This window comes from Vitis riparia, chromosome 7, assembly GCF_004353265.1.
Source record: "Vitis riparia cultivar Riparia Gloire de Montpellier isolate 1030 chromosome 7, EGFV_Vit.rip_1.0, whole genome shotgun sequence".
NCBI lineage: Eukaryota > Viridiplantae > Streptophyta > Magnoliopsida > Vitales > Vitaceae > Vitis > Vitis riparia.
Genome location: NC_048437.1, coordinates 6057583 through 6073565, shown reverse-complemented (window position 1 = coordinate 6073565; position 15983 = coordinate 6057583). Strand labels below are relative to the sequence as shown.

General features: G+C 31.7%; 2 protein-coding genes across 3 annotated transcripts; both read left to right on the top strand.

Annotated features, from left to right (window-relative positions):
• The first annotated feature begins 2330 nt into the window (after nucleotides 1-2330).
• Nucleotides 2331-5048, top strand: LOC117917897 (transcription factor bHLH18-like). Of its 2 annotated transcripts, none has more exons than XM_034834361.1 (5): nucleotides 2331-2408; nucleotides 3030-3109; nucleotides 3206-3820; nucleotides 3939-4310; nucleotides 4498-5048. In XM_034834361.1, the coding sequence occupies exons 2-5, from the start codon at nucleotides 3074-3076 to the stop codon at nucleotides 4570-4572; spliced, it is 1098 nt and encodes a 365-aa protein (XP_034690252.1). In that variant the 5' UTR covers nucleotides 2331-2408; nucleotides 3030-3073; the 3' UTR covers nucleotides 4573-5048. The 2 variants fall into 2 exon arrangements, with proteins under 2 accessions (XP_034690252.1, XP_034690253.1); XM_034834362.1 differs by lacking the exon at nucleotides 2331-2408 and adding an exon at nucleotides 2456-2615.
• An 8674-nt stretch (nucleotides 5049-13722) lies between these two features.
• LOC117917323 (transcription factor bHLH18-like) lies at nucleotides 13723-15675 on the top strand. The gene is made up of 3 exons (XM_034833559.1): nucleotides 13723-14310; nucleotides 14784-15152; nucleotides 15420-15675. Exons 1-3 carry the CDS (start codon nucleotides 13723-13725, stop codon nucleotides 15492-15494), a joined length of 1032 nt encoding a protein of 343 aa, XP_034689450.1. The 3' UTR covers nucleotides 15495-15675.
• The last annotated feature ends 308 nt before the right edge of the window (nucleotides 15676-15983 follow it).

The following is a 15983-nucleotide window of genomic DNA, read 5'->3' as shown; positions in this document are numbered from 1 at the left end:
CACTTCTGTGAATCAGAGGAACATGTTAATGTTAAATTACCTCCTCTTTGTATTTATATACATATAAAATAGAATGAATGTCAGATCGAAGATATGATTCCCTACTAATTAATGGACTATTTCATGGTGGAAATAAATCATTGGTAACGCCAAACTGTTCAGCGTTGGATCTCTACTTTATTTTGCTTTTGCTTGGCCCCAGATTGCATTGGCCTGAGTGCAGATAGAAAGTTGTTATATTATGGTTCTTGAAATGGACGTAGTATCAGTTGTTCATGTTATTGGATAAGGCATCTTCTGGTGAGTGACGATAATTTTTTTTTTTAAGAAGAAAATATCCCCCATCGATCTTCACAAATCCAAAGCAGATCCTTCCAAACTTTGGGGTCGCCCATACGTGGTTGAAGAGGGCCACCAACCCCAAATTCACTGTCCTCGTACATTTTCACAGCCCCATATCTATAATCACTCAGAGTTGCCTCTATTGTTTACAGCGTGCTTCAAACCATGCAGCCAAGTGGAAACATCTACCATATATTAAAATTCATTTATGTTGGAATAAAGTGAATGAAGAGAAAGCTGGACGCAGCTGGGGTTCTTGGTGTCCCAACAACACTGCAACTGCTACCCAATGAAACAAAAGAGTACTTGCTTCGATGTCCAGCATATTTCTTAATTGAAGGGAGCCAGGTTGGCTTCCAAAAACCTTAACCTTAGTGCCACATTCGTGGAGATTATAATACAATGCGATGCTCCCGAGGTATCAACTATCAACGTACAGCTTGTAATTTACAACAAATCAATATATGTATCCGCCCAACACAATCCAATAGGATCTTGGTCAATGGGAATTCACTGCCTCTTTCACATGATAGACATTCAATTATTTATCACCCCTAACCTCTATTACATATTCATTTTTGGTCGTGCAAGGTGGTTCTTGGTTGAATGCATAACTCGATATTCTCTCACTGTGTGGAATGGTTTCCTCTCATATTTTTCACGTGTGGAATCACTCGTATACTATGCTTCCTTCTGTTTTCCACTATGCTTTGGATTCCAACAAAGTGTTTAAGCTCATAATTAATCAGTCTCAGACCCTTATATTGTCTTTTTCTTGATTTGGTTTGCGTGTGAAGATCATGGCAGTATACTGCATCTAGTTTAAAAATCAATTAAAATTAGTCGAGAAATCATGGGGTATCAAGCAAAGGTTGTTAACTATCTTGATCACATACTGAACATTAAAATAAATAAGGCTCATATTTTATATTCGTAACATTTTTTTATTTGCACCATACTCAGTACATATATGATATAAAAAGATTAATTACCATAGCTGGTATAGTTAGAGGTTGTTTTGGAAGCTACCCTCTCTCTGCCTACCATTTCAATTTACCACGTGCTTAAATTAACATCATTTGTGGATCGTCTTTACGCCAATTTACTAGGAATGGTGGTTAGAGCAGAGATGGTCGAACTTGACCAGCTTTGAATTTAATATTCCATGTGAAAGAATTCACCAAAAACAAAGGAAAGTAACCCAGTCGCAGTCAGAGGTGTCCTTTTAAATATTTCACAAGAAGATAAGTAGCCTGGTGTCTTCACATGTAACCAACTTTTGGTCCCCATGTGGATGGAGGTTAGACCATCATTTAGTCCAAAATTTTAATTAGACAATTAACTTTTCAATCAACATCTAATGATCGATGATTAATGATATGATAACATATAATTGACTAATTTCATTGATTGTTGCTAATATATTAAGTGACACCTGTGTATTTATTATTTGCTTTTGGAGAGGAGCCCCTACTGGTTATTGGCCAAAATAAAAAGCTTAGATTAGAGAAATTAAACTTGAAAATTATTATTGATGGTGTCCTTTGAGAAGACACGCTATTCTATTTGTGTTGTTCATACATGATATTTGACTCTTTCAAAATTACTTTTATTTATATTTTGAGATGACAAGAAGCTTCGTAAAAATGTGAACATATTTGATGACGTAAAGATGACAACGTCAAGATGGGAGCATCTTGAATTTGTAAAACTTTCGTGGGGTCTAAATGATTAATGAATAATTGCAATGGGTTGGCAGACTGTGAAATCAAATAAAATGTTTATTATTATTTTTGGTTTACTGTAGATCCCAAATCTCTTTCCCATATCAAAGTCGAGATTTTCCTTTTTATTTAAGACCAAGTGCCCTTGATTCCTTCTCACGTCAACAATGAAAGGCAGACAGCCTTATTTTTTTATTAGTTGTGAAGAAGAAGACAAGTTTTCACACGAGGGAGAGAAGACTTGATGAACCATGAGCAACTGCTATAAGAGCTAGGAGGAGAAGTCCATCTCTGCCCATTTGGAAAAGGAGAGCTTTAGCCTTCAAGTTGAAAATTTGTAAGGTAAGCTTCCCATATTAATTTCCTCTAGTTAGGTCTTTGGTACACCTTTTCGGGGGTCCTTATGATCAATTTGAATTGTTGAAGAAGATCCGGGTCATTCAATTTATTATCTCTACGTGCTTCAATGAAATGGATTTGAGCTTTTGATATCAAGTTTTTGGTCTTCTCTTTGCTGTTTTGGGCTTGGAATCCCCACCCTTTTGCCAGGTTTGTTAGATATGGTACCTCAAAAAGAAGGTATATATGGATTCCAATGTTGTTTCTCCTTCAAATCCCTTGTGCCTCAGCTTTTAGGGTTAGGGTTTCGAATTTCTATAAATCACGAACTCCTCATATTCTGGATTCCGAACTGGAAGTCATGATCTTCAAGCCTTTATTTTCCTGTATGTCCATTTTTCTCTCCCTTTCTTTCCCGACCCAACTGATGATCCATCCCTAGGGTAATTTTTTATTTTTATTTTTATTTTTGGGTCAGTGCTAGAGAGCACATGGAGAGTGTATTTTCGAATTTATCAACATCTTGGGACTCTGGAAAATTTTGTTTCCTTCATCCTTTGTTAAATAGTTTATCGCGTTTATTAGCTTCTAAGAGTACTTCTAAAGTCTTTCCAATAATTGCAGGTCCCTCTGCCCATATCTGAGAAAAATAAAAAAAGACTGCATTAATGGATATCTCATCTGACAGATGGTTTTCGGATCTGGTAAGTTTATTATATTGTAGAAGTTATAAGAAGGGCTGACTTATGAATACATTCATGAATATTTGCGAACAATTTCTTAGCTTTTTGAATGTACAGGGAATGGATGATTACAACTTCATCGATCCATGTCATGTGAACTCTCTTGATGAGTTCACCACGCAACACATAACCACTGCACTTAGAGAGGACCTCCGGGCCCCGTCTTTATCTTCTGATCACGAGAGCTATTCCTCTTATCCCACTTTAAATCCTGAAACCACCAGCACTACCTTTAGTGCTTCATCCATCGAAACTCATTACACCAGCTTTGGGAGGCCTGCAAAACAGCTCAAGACTAACAGTTGGAGCTCTGATACCAAACAGCATGTTATTCCAAAACCTCCTCCGTCTTCTTCTTCTTCCCTCCTTTCTTTCATGAATAATGGTTCACCGCCTGCTGTTAACACTCATCAGTATTATGGAGACTGCACCATGAAGCCGAAGGATGAGGTAATATCTCATGGAAATGTGAACTTCCCTTCTCAAATTTCTAAGGGTTCCTATGAGAACCAAAACTATGTCCCAAAGGCCAACCAGGGAACTAAGAGGGTTACCCCAATGAGAAGAACTTCTTCACATGCTCAAGATCACATAATGGCAGAGAGAAAGCGGAGGGAAAAACTCAGCCAGCGCTTCATAGCTCTTTCAGCCCTTGTTCCTGGTCTGAAGAAGGTACTAAGTTCTTGTTCATCAAAAAATTAATTTCTCAATTTTTTCCTTGACATATGGCAAGGGACTGTAGAACTTTTAAATTTAACCTATTATTGCAATATCTTTACTGCTTTTTTAGATGGACAAAGCTTCAGTTCTTGGAGATGCTATCAAGTACCTGAAGCAACTTCAAGAGCGTGTGAAATCACTGGAGGAACAAATGAAGGAAACCACTGTGGAATCAGTGGTTTTTATAAAGAAGTCTCAGCTCTCTGCTGACGATGAGACCTCTTCATGTGATGAGAACTTCGATGGCTGCAGAGAGGACGCAGTCAGAGATATTGAGGCACGAGTTTCAGATAAGAATGTCCTCATCAGGATTCACTGCAAGAAACAGAAAGGATTTGTAGCCAAAGTTCTAGGTGAAATAGAGGAGCATCATCTATCTGTCGTCAACAGCAGTGCGTTGCCATTTGGGAAACATGCCATGGATATAACTGTTGTTGCTCAGGTAAATTCTGTCACCCATACATCTATCAATTAATCCATTTCCCATCTTCTCAGGAAGAGAAGAAAAACACTTAAGTTAAACTAATTTTATCCAAAACATGGCTTTCCCCAAATAAAGCTCAATGTTAGTGGAATGGTATATTTCAATTCAAACCTATTACAATGATTTCTCTTTTCCTTTTTCACAGATGGGCGATGAGTTCCAGGTGACAGTGAAGGATCTCGTGAATAACCTACGACTGGCTTTTCTAAAGTTCATGTAATATGGAATACAAAGCTCCGTTGGTAGATGAAAAACTGGGAGCAATCTCAATCTACATGATCTAGCTAGTTAATTTGCATCTCCTAATCTTTTCATATGTCACTTCTGATCAGAGAAACCTAGCCCTAAAATCCCTTTCTTTAGTTGGACCATCCGACCTTCTCACACTTGTTTGAGGTTCAATTTGCTGGAGGGTTTTGAGTTTCTTTTTTTCTTTTTCTTTTTGCATGGTCGACCACCACGTTTAATTACCCAAATGTTGTAAAGCCTGAATTCTCTGTTTGGACGGTTGCTTCTTAGGGTTTTTGAGAGGGAACGGGCTCTCTCTTTTAGTCTTTTAGACGTTATCATGTTTGGCCAGGTTTTTTAGGACCTTTGTGGAATGACTTCTACTGGTCCTTTATGTGAAATCTTTATGCAATATAACCTGACATTAAATAATTCAATAACGTAGCTGGAGTCTTGTCTTGGGCATTATTGTTGGTTTTCTTTCGTTCTTCCTTTATTACTTTTCTTTTAGTGTAATGCACTTTTTTTCCTTTAATCTTTTTGAATGGGTTCTTCTAATTATTTAGTATCCATGTTTTCTTTTTGATTATTTTACTCGAAAAAAATATGATGTGAGTTAGAGTGTATTTGTTACTAATTTTAGAAAATATTTTTAAATTTTTTAAATGATAAAAACTTTTAAATGTTAGAAATATTATAAATATTTTTTAAAGTCACTATTAAACGAGTTTTTAGAAAAATTAAGTCATACAACATTAAATAATTTTACACGATTTGCTCCAACAAAAACTATTCTTCCTCTTAGACCACATGAATTTTGATGACAAAATTATATAAGTATGGATATTGGCATAAATAATTTTTCTATACCTTTATGTAGTTAGATTATAAAAATGATTAATACCATATTATGTTTGGTACTTTTATGTTCTTAAATATTATTTTACAAATTTTAAAATTTGAAATACTAAATTTTTTATACCTTCAAAATTTTTAAATAATTTTCAAAAACTATTATTTTTTTAATTTAACATTAATTTTTGTATTTTATATAAAAGTTATTGTTATTTTTTATTTTTAAAACTAAAAAAAAAATATCCAAAAAATACTCATTAAAATCTTGCCTTTTTTCGTCCCTTCTACTAATCATTTGTCGTCCATAAAAATGATAAAGATTATATGATCATCAAGAAAATTTAACCTCACATGATAGATATTACTTCATTTTTTGTTTCATATTTGATTAATTTCATTGTTTCATCCTTTCGTATTTATAAACTAAATTTGTACAAAAAAAAAATAGAGAATCTATTAATTTATTGTAAATAAAAAAAGAATAGAAAAATAAAGGGAGTAACAGAGGAGAAGATAAAGAAAAGAGAATGCTTCCCGTCAAAGTTATGTCATTTTTAAACACGTATGTATTTTATAAATACTTAATGTTGATTGAGCTTAGATAAAACATTCAATTAATTTTGTTATAGGAAGGGAAAATTTTCACATTTTCCATTTTCTTATGTATCTAAATTAAGTTAATTTTAAATAAAAAATAAAATAGTCATATTTAACTTAAACTATAATAAATTAAAATTTGTCATATATTATAAATAAAACAATGTTATGTGTTATCTTTAATTTGGATAATGAAAGCATCTAATTTGATAATAAAATACAATTGTTATATAAATATGGTGCTTTTACTTAGATAAATAAGGGTCATTCCTTAATTTTCAAAACTTAATTTAGGCCCTGTTTGGATAGATATCTTTTTATTTTTAAAACTCAATAGAAACATTCATGTTTGTTTGGCTACTTTTATTTAAAAAACTTATGACTAAAGAGTTTCATATAAAAATTATGAAATTGTTATGTTTTGTATAAGTTTTATTTTTACTTATTTAATAAGTTCTTTCATATTTAATAAAAATTTTACAATATCAATATCACTCCTAAATAATTATGATTTTGACTTCAAGTTCAAACCTTCTTGTTAAAGCCGATAGCAAGAAAATATCCCAAATGAGGACGTAAAAGACAATTTAGAAAATAGAAGGTGGAAGAAAGTTGCGGTGGAGGTTCAAAACTTCTCTAAAGATCTTTAGGTTTTCTTCAAAGTTTCCAAGACTTTTTGGAAGGAGATGTAAGACTTTTTTTTACAAGCTTTAAAGCATCTTTAAATTTCCTCAAAGAGTCTTCACTTTCTTTAAAACATCTTCAAACGAAATTGTCAATTGATCATCAAAGTTTCAATTGTCAAGCTTAATTTATGGTCCAAAATGTCCAAAATTAAAAAAAAAAAATGAAAAGTAAAAATCTTTCATTTTTGTTCATGAAAAAATCTAATTCAAACTCAGGCACAAATCAAATCAAAACTCAAGTCACATCAAGTCAATTCTTCAACAATTTCTTCCATTTGTGATTAAGAGTTGTTTTTCAATGTGCAACTAGGAACAAAAAAAATAATGATAGAATAAATGTTATATCTATTATTTCTGAAATTCAATAAATTCATAAATTTGTTGAAAACTTTCCACAAAAGCTAAATTTATGCATGTATTAAATTTAATTTCACTATGACCTTCTTATTTAAAAAAAATATTTTATAAAAAAAATTCTAAGGCAATAAACTTGCATATTAGGAATTATAAAACAAAGATTTGGTTAATTTCGATTTTAATGATAAAAAAACCTAAAATTAATGGTCTATTCTAAATATATTTAGGCAAAATGATTTCCAAAATGACAATCATAAAAATATATCAAACAAAAGGAATATCAAGAAAAAGAAAAAAAAGAAAACAAAAAAAAGAAGAAGATCAATTAAGACCATTTGTTTAGGGTTTTTTAATAAGGCCGTTGGTGTACTATGTTCATATTATATTATATTTTTACTTAATCATTTAAAGGCTAAATTCTCTTAGAGCTTTTTCTAAAATGGATGATTTCATGTTTCAATTAAAATCTTAAACCAAATGCTTTCTAAACTTATTCTAAAATGTCTTAAAAAGCTATGTGCAAGTTATTGAAGGTTTCAAACCTCAAATTGGGTTATTTAAGCACTTAATAGTACAATTGGTTAAGGGGTTAAGGAATCGGTTGATTTAGTTAGGCTCGACGATAGAGGAGTGTCTTTGTTTCTTTTCACTTCCAATAGCTAGGGTGTAACTAGTTAAGGTAGAGGCTTAATTGGTTGAGGTAGAGGCTTGATCGATTGATGATCGATTCAATCAATTACTTTACTGGTTGAGGGTTTGAACCCCAATGGTCACTTGCTAGTATAATTAATATACCATGGCTAATGAATTGATCAACTAGTTGAACTCAAACAATGGTTAACAACTATTTTGGACTTCTTTCTTCTATATAGACTCTAAGCTTATTGTTATTAAAAAAGAGATAGTTCAAAATCTTTATTGAATTTATTTAAGCCTTACAAGCATGTTTTTTAGTGCACTTTGCTTTAATATGTATATCCCTTACGGCATGTCAGTTCTAGTTTATCTTGTATTTATTTGATTTTAAACTTGTACTAAGATTTTATGAGATCAATTCTCTATTATTTCTTGTAACCCTTGTGAGGTAAACTAAAGTGTAAGGTATCATTTAAGGGAAAAATCTAATTATAAGATATCACTTAATGTTTGACAAGTGTAGGGTATCATTTGAGAAGTTTAAAAGTGAGACATCTTTTTAGAAAATTTGTAAGTGATCATTGGAGTTGGTTAATTTAAATGTAAAGCTTGAAGGTTTGTCTTGAAAGCTTTGTTAGTTGATCTTTCACTCAATTGGAACTTAAGAAAAGTGAATGTAAATTAAGTTATGTTGAACCACTATAAAAATCTTGAATTTATATTCTTTCTTTTTTACTCTTTTTATTTTATATGTAATTGTTTTTCCATTATACTTATTATATGATTGTATATAATTGTCCATTGTAATCTTGAAGTTTAAATTTCCAAAAAATAATTATCACCCTGTTCACCTATCTCATTTTATTTTTTGTAGTATAATTTTGGAATTTTGTAGAAACACCAAAAGTATAAAACCCATCATGTGTAAGCTAGTTAGAATCTTTGTGTTTTAACATAGTTTGAAATTTTGTAGAAACACCTACAGGAATAAAACACATAAGGTGAAAGAGTAGTGTAAACCCCAAAATTATTCTCAGGGTTGGACCTATTTTTGGGAGATAGCCCACACCTATCTATATATGCTCCTTATTCTCTTATTTCTCTTTCTATTTTCTCTTCTTTATTTTTTTCTTCTTTTTTCCTTGCTTCCTTGCTTTCCTACCATCGTCTCCTCCTCTCCATAGTTACCTCTCCCATTGTTGCTTTCTCCCAAAACTACCATTGTCAACCATTGCATCTTTACCAAATCCGTCGCCCTACATGCATTAGCCACATGTTACTGCCACTATCATCTTCATCTCACCGCCACACCACACGTCCTGTCCCTCACCTCCAATGCTGGTAGTGTTGTCCATGCCCTGCATCGCTGCACCGCTTATCAAACCACCACCGGTCCACTTTCCACTATTTATTTTCACTTTGGTTGTCATGACCACTACCAGTTTTAGGTTGTTGCTGCTCCCACGCACCGCTGCACACCCACGACAAACTTCCATGGTTTGTCTTCCCTTTCCCTTTCATAGTTGTCATTCTCTTACACACTTACCACTAACCCATCAATTGTCACCATTCCAACCAGTCATCCACTACCAGTGGTCGTCCTCCACTCTTCGTCTATGGTTGTGACACCTTTTCATCCTTTTGGGTTTCAAGGCCATGGGTAAAACCCACCCTTCAATCTTTGTGATTTGTGTTTATGTAGTTGGATTTTATTTATGGGCCTTTGGGCTTATTGATATTGGGTTTAGCTTTAAGCCTTTGTTTTATTCATTTGAATTGTAGTTTTAGGCTTAAGTTGTTATTACATTTGGGCTTGGTATATCTGTTTGTGGGTTGTAATGTGGATTTCTATTCATTGAAAAGAGGAAATTGTCATAATGAAAAAGGGTCAGAGAAGAATAACAAAAAGGAAAGATTGTAAGAGAGGTATAACATTTTTCTTTTCTTATTTTTTATCTATTTGTATTATATTAGTTTTGTATTGTATAGTGTGATTAGAGTTGCATGATTTAGTATTGGGATTGTATGACTTGAACATTTATAATGATTTTTATACCATAAATTAAATCAAATTGTTATTATTTATTTTATTCTTTTGTATATTTACATTAACAAAATTTTAATTTTTTTTTTAAAATCAATTTTGTGAGATTATATGAATTGGGTTACTTTTGTCTGTTAACATGAATAAACTTGTAAAATCATTTTTAAAAATTAATCTTGTAAGATTATGTAATTAAGTTGAATTATTCTTTATAATAAAGTCAGTAGAATAAAAAAAAATCATCTTTTGTTGTATTAATACTAATAAAATTAAATTAAAAAATCATTTTTGATTAATTTTGTGAGACCATATGAATTGAATCATCATTCTTTAAATTTTCAATTAATAATGGTTAAATATATTTAATTTAAACATTAGAAAAAATCAGTGAAATTAACCCTTACAAATCATGAGAATCTTTGAGTTAGCAACAGTATGGAATTAAACCATGGGAAATGATGGTGATACAAATTAAATCTAATTAAAAAATTATAATTGTTTTAGGTTATGTTGGTTCCGAAAAATATTAGGGAAAGAAAAAAAATGTTGAGAAAAATAATTTTCTCATATTTAGTTTTTTTATAAAAAAATATGAAAGAAAGTTAAATATAATTAAAATTATTAAGAGATTTGTATATATTTAAATTATTTAATATTTATATAAAAGAGTTAAATAAATAAATAAAATAAATATAAATATAAAAATAATTTATTTATTTTAAATTTATTTTTTTATTTTCTTTTACTTTCCTTTTACTTTTACTCTCTCTTTTCTTTCCTTTACAATTTTCCCTCGGACTTTCCGAAACTGGGGTTAAAGTTTTTATAGAGGGCGTTGGGACTAAATTTGATATGTAACTCTCAAAAGGTTAGATTTCTTGTTGGGTACATAACTCTATATATAATAGTGAAGTTGACATCTGAGGTATAGGAATGAAGAATAGTCCTCCTTGGCAGCTCCTTTCAAATGATTCCTGATGATTGTATGGCTCAGGCATCCGATATCCATCTCTCCTATTGGAAAATAAAGAAAATGATGAAGCGCGTTCATCATGTGATGGCACCGACTCCTTTGTTACAGAAATCCACCCTTTAAGACTTTGATACCCAAACATGAATCTAGAAGGAACACAGAGGGCCACTGCCGGTTTTCCTTTCAAGTTTCAACAAAATGCCCACCATCATACCTACTAATCATCTCATTAAGGAAATAACACAAGTTCTGCATAAGGCAATCTTTTATTTAGATTCTGCGACCAAGATTATAAAGCAATCTATTAATTATTCTTAATTGAATATTTCAACTGATCTCTTTCAAAACTTTTGGCACTTCCCTTGGGATTAATGGCCAAAGTAGACACAAATTGCATTGAACATGTGATTCAGACATTAAACTTTGATACCACGAACCTCTCCTTAATTGCTTTCTCAGGTAGGACTAATGAGATTTGCCTCTTATTAAACAATTATTAAATTTTGATACCATGAACCTCTTCTTAGTTGCTTTCTTACCTGAGAAGGCTAATGAAATTTTCTTGAAAACCATTTACAGACAAGACCCAGAATCGTTTTGACCGGCTATTTTACATCAATGTTTCATTCTTTTGTATTTTATTACATTTTCTTTCTTGTAGGAAGCGATGTCACAATTTCACGTGATGAGACAAATGTGATGTTTCAATTTCATGCTCATCATGGTGGTTTAGATTATAGAGAGTAACAGGAAAGGAAAAAGCATAAACAAAATACAAATTTTCTTATTTCAACATCGTCAAAGGTAAAATATGAAAAATGAATTTGAAAAGATATAAGAAAATTCTAAATGCAAACCTATTTTTTATTTTTCTTTTCCTTCTTTATTTTTCCTTAATGCAAACCTATTTTTATTTTATTGAATTCCAACTATGTTGAATATGTAAGTTGAATATTAAAGTTATGTTTGGTTTTTGAAAAATATTAAAAAAAAAGAAAAAAATATAAAGAAAAATATTTTTTTTATGCTTAGTTTTACTATAAAAAATATAAAAAAAAATTAAATATAATTAAAATTAATTAAAAACTCATATATTTTAAATTATTTAATCTTTATATTAATGATTAGAATAAGTAAAATGAGTTAAAAATAATAAATAAAAATAATTTATCGATTTTTAATATATTTTTTATTTTTTATTGCTTTTATTTTTTCTTTACTTTTCCCTTATATATTTTTTTCTCTTACATTTTCCTAAAATACCATAACCTAAACAATTATTAAATTTGGATACAATGAACCTCTTTTTACTTGCTTTCCGATAAACAACTATTAAATTTGGATACAATGAACCTCTCCTTGCTTTCCTACCCGAAAGTGCTAATGAAACTCTCTTGAATAGCATTTATGGAAGACCCACAAAAGCCTTGGTCTCCTATTTTAAATGTTTGATTTTTCATTTAAGATATTTCATTTTCTTTGTCATAGAAGTGATGTCGCAATTTAATGTCTAGATGACAGATAAGTAGCTTTTTGTAAGTCATTTTTAAGCTCATCAACTTGGTTTAGGCCACAGAAAGGTAAAAAAACATATAAAAGAATTCAAATTTTATTTGAGAAGTAAATTAATTTTAATGATTAATCCAAATGATCAAATGATGGGTTTTTTTAAAATAGATGATAGACTCGTATACCAATCTTATGCCCAAAGTATCTTTTACAAATATCTTGGCCTAGAATATTTGTTTGGTCTAGGATTTGAATATTGTAGAAGGATCTTGTATTTTTCAAAATTTGGATGGTTGTAACCCTATATATGATCCCTTCAAGTGTGTAAATTTCACATGATTGTAAGTTGTAACCCTCTATAATGTTAGCTACAACGAAAATAGTAGGTGCATAATGTATGTTATTGGGCTCTTATATTTAAGTATATATGTATATCTATACATGGATTGACCAGTTCGATAGTTGATAATAGGAGTCAAGATACGAGTATAATTGGGAAATACTTAGAACTTGGAAAGCATTAATGGAGTCAATATGTGATTTTTTTTCATATGAGGTAAATCATTTTATTTATTTTAACTCTATATATAAAAATATAATAATTTAAAAAATTATAAAATTTTAATTATATTTGATTTTTTTATATGAGGTAAATCATTTTTCTCACTATTTTTTTTCTTCAATATAATATAACATTAAACTTTTCCCTTTTTTAAAAAAAAATGGCTAGAACAAAACTTTTTGTTTGTTAATGCCTAGTGAAGCCTAATGAAGAAATAATAAAATAAAAGAAAAAGGATAAAGGAGTCACAAAAAAAAAAATGATTTTTTTTTTTTTAATAAAAGGAAAAGCTTCCTTTTGCTCACGTTATCACGATCACCTTGACTATTTCTTTAAAAGGAAGCACATTATCAATATGCTGAACAAAAAAATTGGTAGGAAAGCCAATATGTATATATATATTTAGTTGATTTAAGGTTCGAATTTGAAAGTTTTCATGAGGTTTTCTGTGGATGTTGTTCAATCATCCCCCAAAATTACCCTCTTCTTTTTGTTTGGGTATGGAATTTTGAAATTTTCCTGGGTGTTTTGGTGGATTTTTTTTTTTCTTTTTTCATGATCACTATCAAAATATGCGGGGTTTGGGCTAATGAGTTTATAGATTTCTCTTTCTTAATTTGAAGTTTTGATAGAAGGACTGAATCTGAATTGAAGAAATACCCTTTTTTTTTCCCAGGATCCAGCACCCAGTACATTTCTAATTAGGAAACAAAGGTGCTAATGGATGTCTTATCAGCCAACTGGTTAACAGAAATGGTGCGACAGGTTTGCAAGTTCATAACGATAGTAGTGTCTTAAGAGAAGGATAGTCAAGTTAGAGGAGTGAAATTATATACCAGTCATGTCTTCACAAGCTTTTGTTTATGCATAGTTCTTTTAGAATTATAATTTTTCTCAAGGCAATATAAAATTACTTACAGGAAATGGAGGAGCCCACCTTCACACATCAGTACGGCCCCATGCAGTCTCCTGGTGACTCGCTTGATGAGTTCGATTTTGAGTCCTTTTCTTCTGTGAACTTCTTATCTTACCCATCTTCCTGTCCCAAAACCAGCAACCCCTACTTGTCCAATTCAACCATTGAAAATTTTCAGGCAGGAGTAGAGAAGCCAGCCAAACAGCTCAAGACCACTAGTGGGAATTTTTTCACTACGGGAATCAAAACACCCGAAGCTTCTTCATCTTCCTCCTCCTGCCTGATTTCTTTCGGGAACTCGGACTGGAACCCAATCCCTGACGATGCACTGACCTTCTATGGAAATCTAAACTGGAACGGGAAGCCTAAGGATAGGGCTGCTTCTATCGGAAATATGAATATGGAGTCTTTGATTTCTCAGGATTCCTATCAGAACCAAGACTATTCACAAACATATGGCCAGGGAACCAAGAGGCTCGGTTTGACAAGAAATCGTATACAAAATCAGGAACATGTAATAGCCGAGAGAAAGCGTCGAGAAAAGCTCAACCTCTTGTTCATTGCTCTTTCAGCCATTGTTCTAGGCCTAACGAAGGTACTATCAGTGGACTAATATTTCTCTTAACTGGTGCTTCTGGGATTAGGATTCATTTTCTTCATATTTTATTTCTTCTCCGCATTAATCTGTGAAGAAAGATGGGTTTAGACTTGCGACCTGGTGCTGCTTTTCTTGTTCAACATAGGCATACATGTGGTAAATGCCTTGATGACAAACCCATATACAAAATAAGCTAGCAAACAAAAGCTACTAGGTATGTGTAAATTCAAAGTGTAGCAAGTTTCAATCTGATTAATTTCCCCATCTAACCCTGGATTGTGGAAGCAAGTAAAAGATTTAAGTCTGAAGATGGACTCTTACTTATATCATTAAATCCAATACACGGGTGAAATCTCTGCAATGAACTCTTGGGAGTTGGAAAAATATATATCAATTTTTAATACCTGGGAAGAAACAGCAGAATGAGGGTTTAACTTTGTATTTGTTAATAATTTGATTTTTGTCTACAGACGGACAAGGCTTCAGTACTTGGAGATGCTGTCAAGTACTTGAAACATCTTCAAGAACGTGTGAAGATGCTCGAAGAACAGACAGCAAAGAAAATGGTGGAATCAGCAGTCACTGTAAAGAGATACCAACTCTCAGATAATGAAACATCTTCATCTTATCACACCTCTGATAGCTCCTCCAACCAACCATTCCTTGAAATTGAAGCAAGAGTTTTAAACAAGGATGTACTCATTAGAATCCACTGCCAGAAAGAAAAGGGATTTGCTGTGAAAATACTTGGAGAAATAGAGAAGCTTCATCTAACAGTCATCAAGAGCAGTTTCTTGCCATTTGGGGAATACATTATGGATATTACTATTGTTGCTCAGGTAATTTCAATCCTTCTGGCCCATTTGGATTAAACTTCCGAAGTTTTTTTTTTTTTTTTCTGCCTATAGAATAATGTTGAAACATCACATCCTGTTCTAGATGATAATGCATGATGTTGATTCATGTTAATGGAGATCAAGGAAAGGACAGACTGATATGTTGCACATTTACTGTAGAATAGCTTGGCATAAAACAATTTTTCATCTCTTGATTATTTCTTTTATATTGGACTCTCACCCATTACCATCAATCTCCATTCCCTGCAGATGGACCATGGTTTCTGTACGACTGCAAAGGATCTAGTTAGAAATCTCCGACTGGCTCTTCTACAGCCCATGTGACATGCAGAACCAAGTGATTATTTAATGCACCCTAGATTGACATTGCCATTTGTGCCCCTTTTTTTTTCTTTGATTTTGGTATGACATAACATGAGGTGACTGTTAAACCTTGTTCTCTCCGGTGAGTGAATTAATGAAGAGAGAATGATGTGTGAATTAATGAAGAGAGAATGATGTTTAAGCGGTGGATGAATCTGATAATGGTCTTAAAGGCTACATATTTTATATAATTATTACTAATTTCATGAAAATTTATGAATAAAAATATCATTTACCATTCACATATATCTATTTTCCCATTCTTCTTCATTCTCATAGTTTGTTTTCTATGTTAAACCATTTACACATATAAATGTCAAATATAATTATATATATATATATATATTATATGTGTAAGACATTTGTACTAAATATCTATACTAATGCTACAATGCTAGCATAAATTTGCCTACTGTAAATATAATTGTGTGTTTTAGTGAATGTTAATAA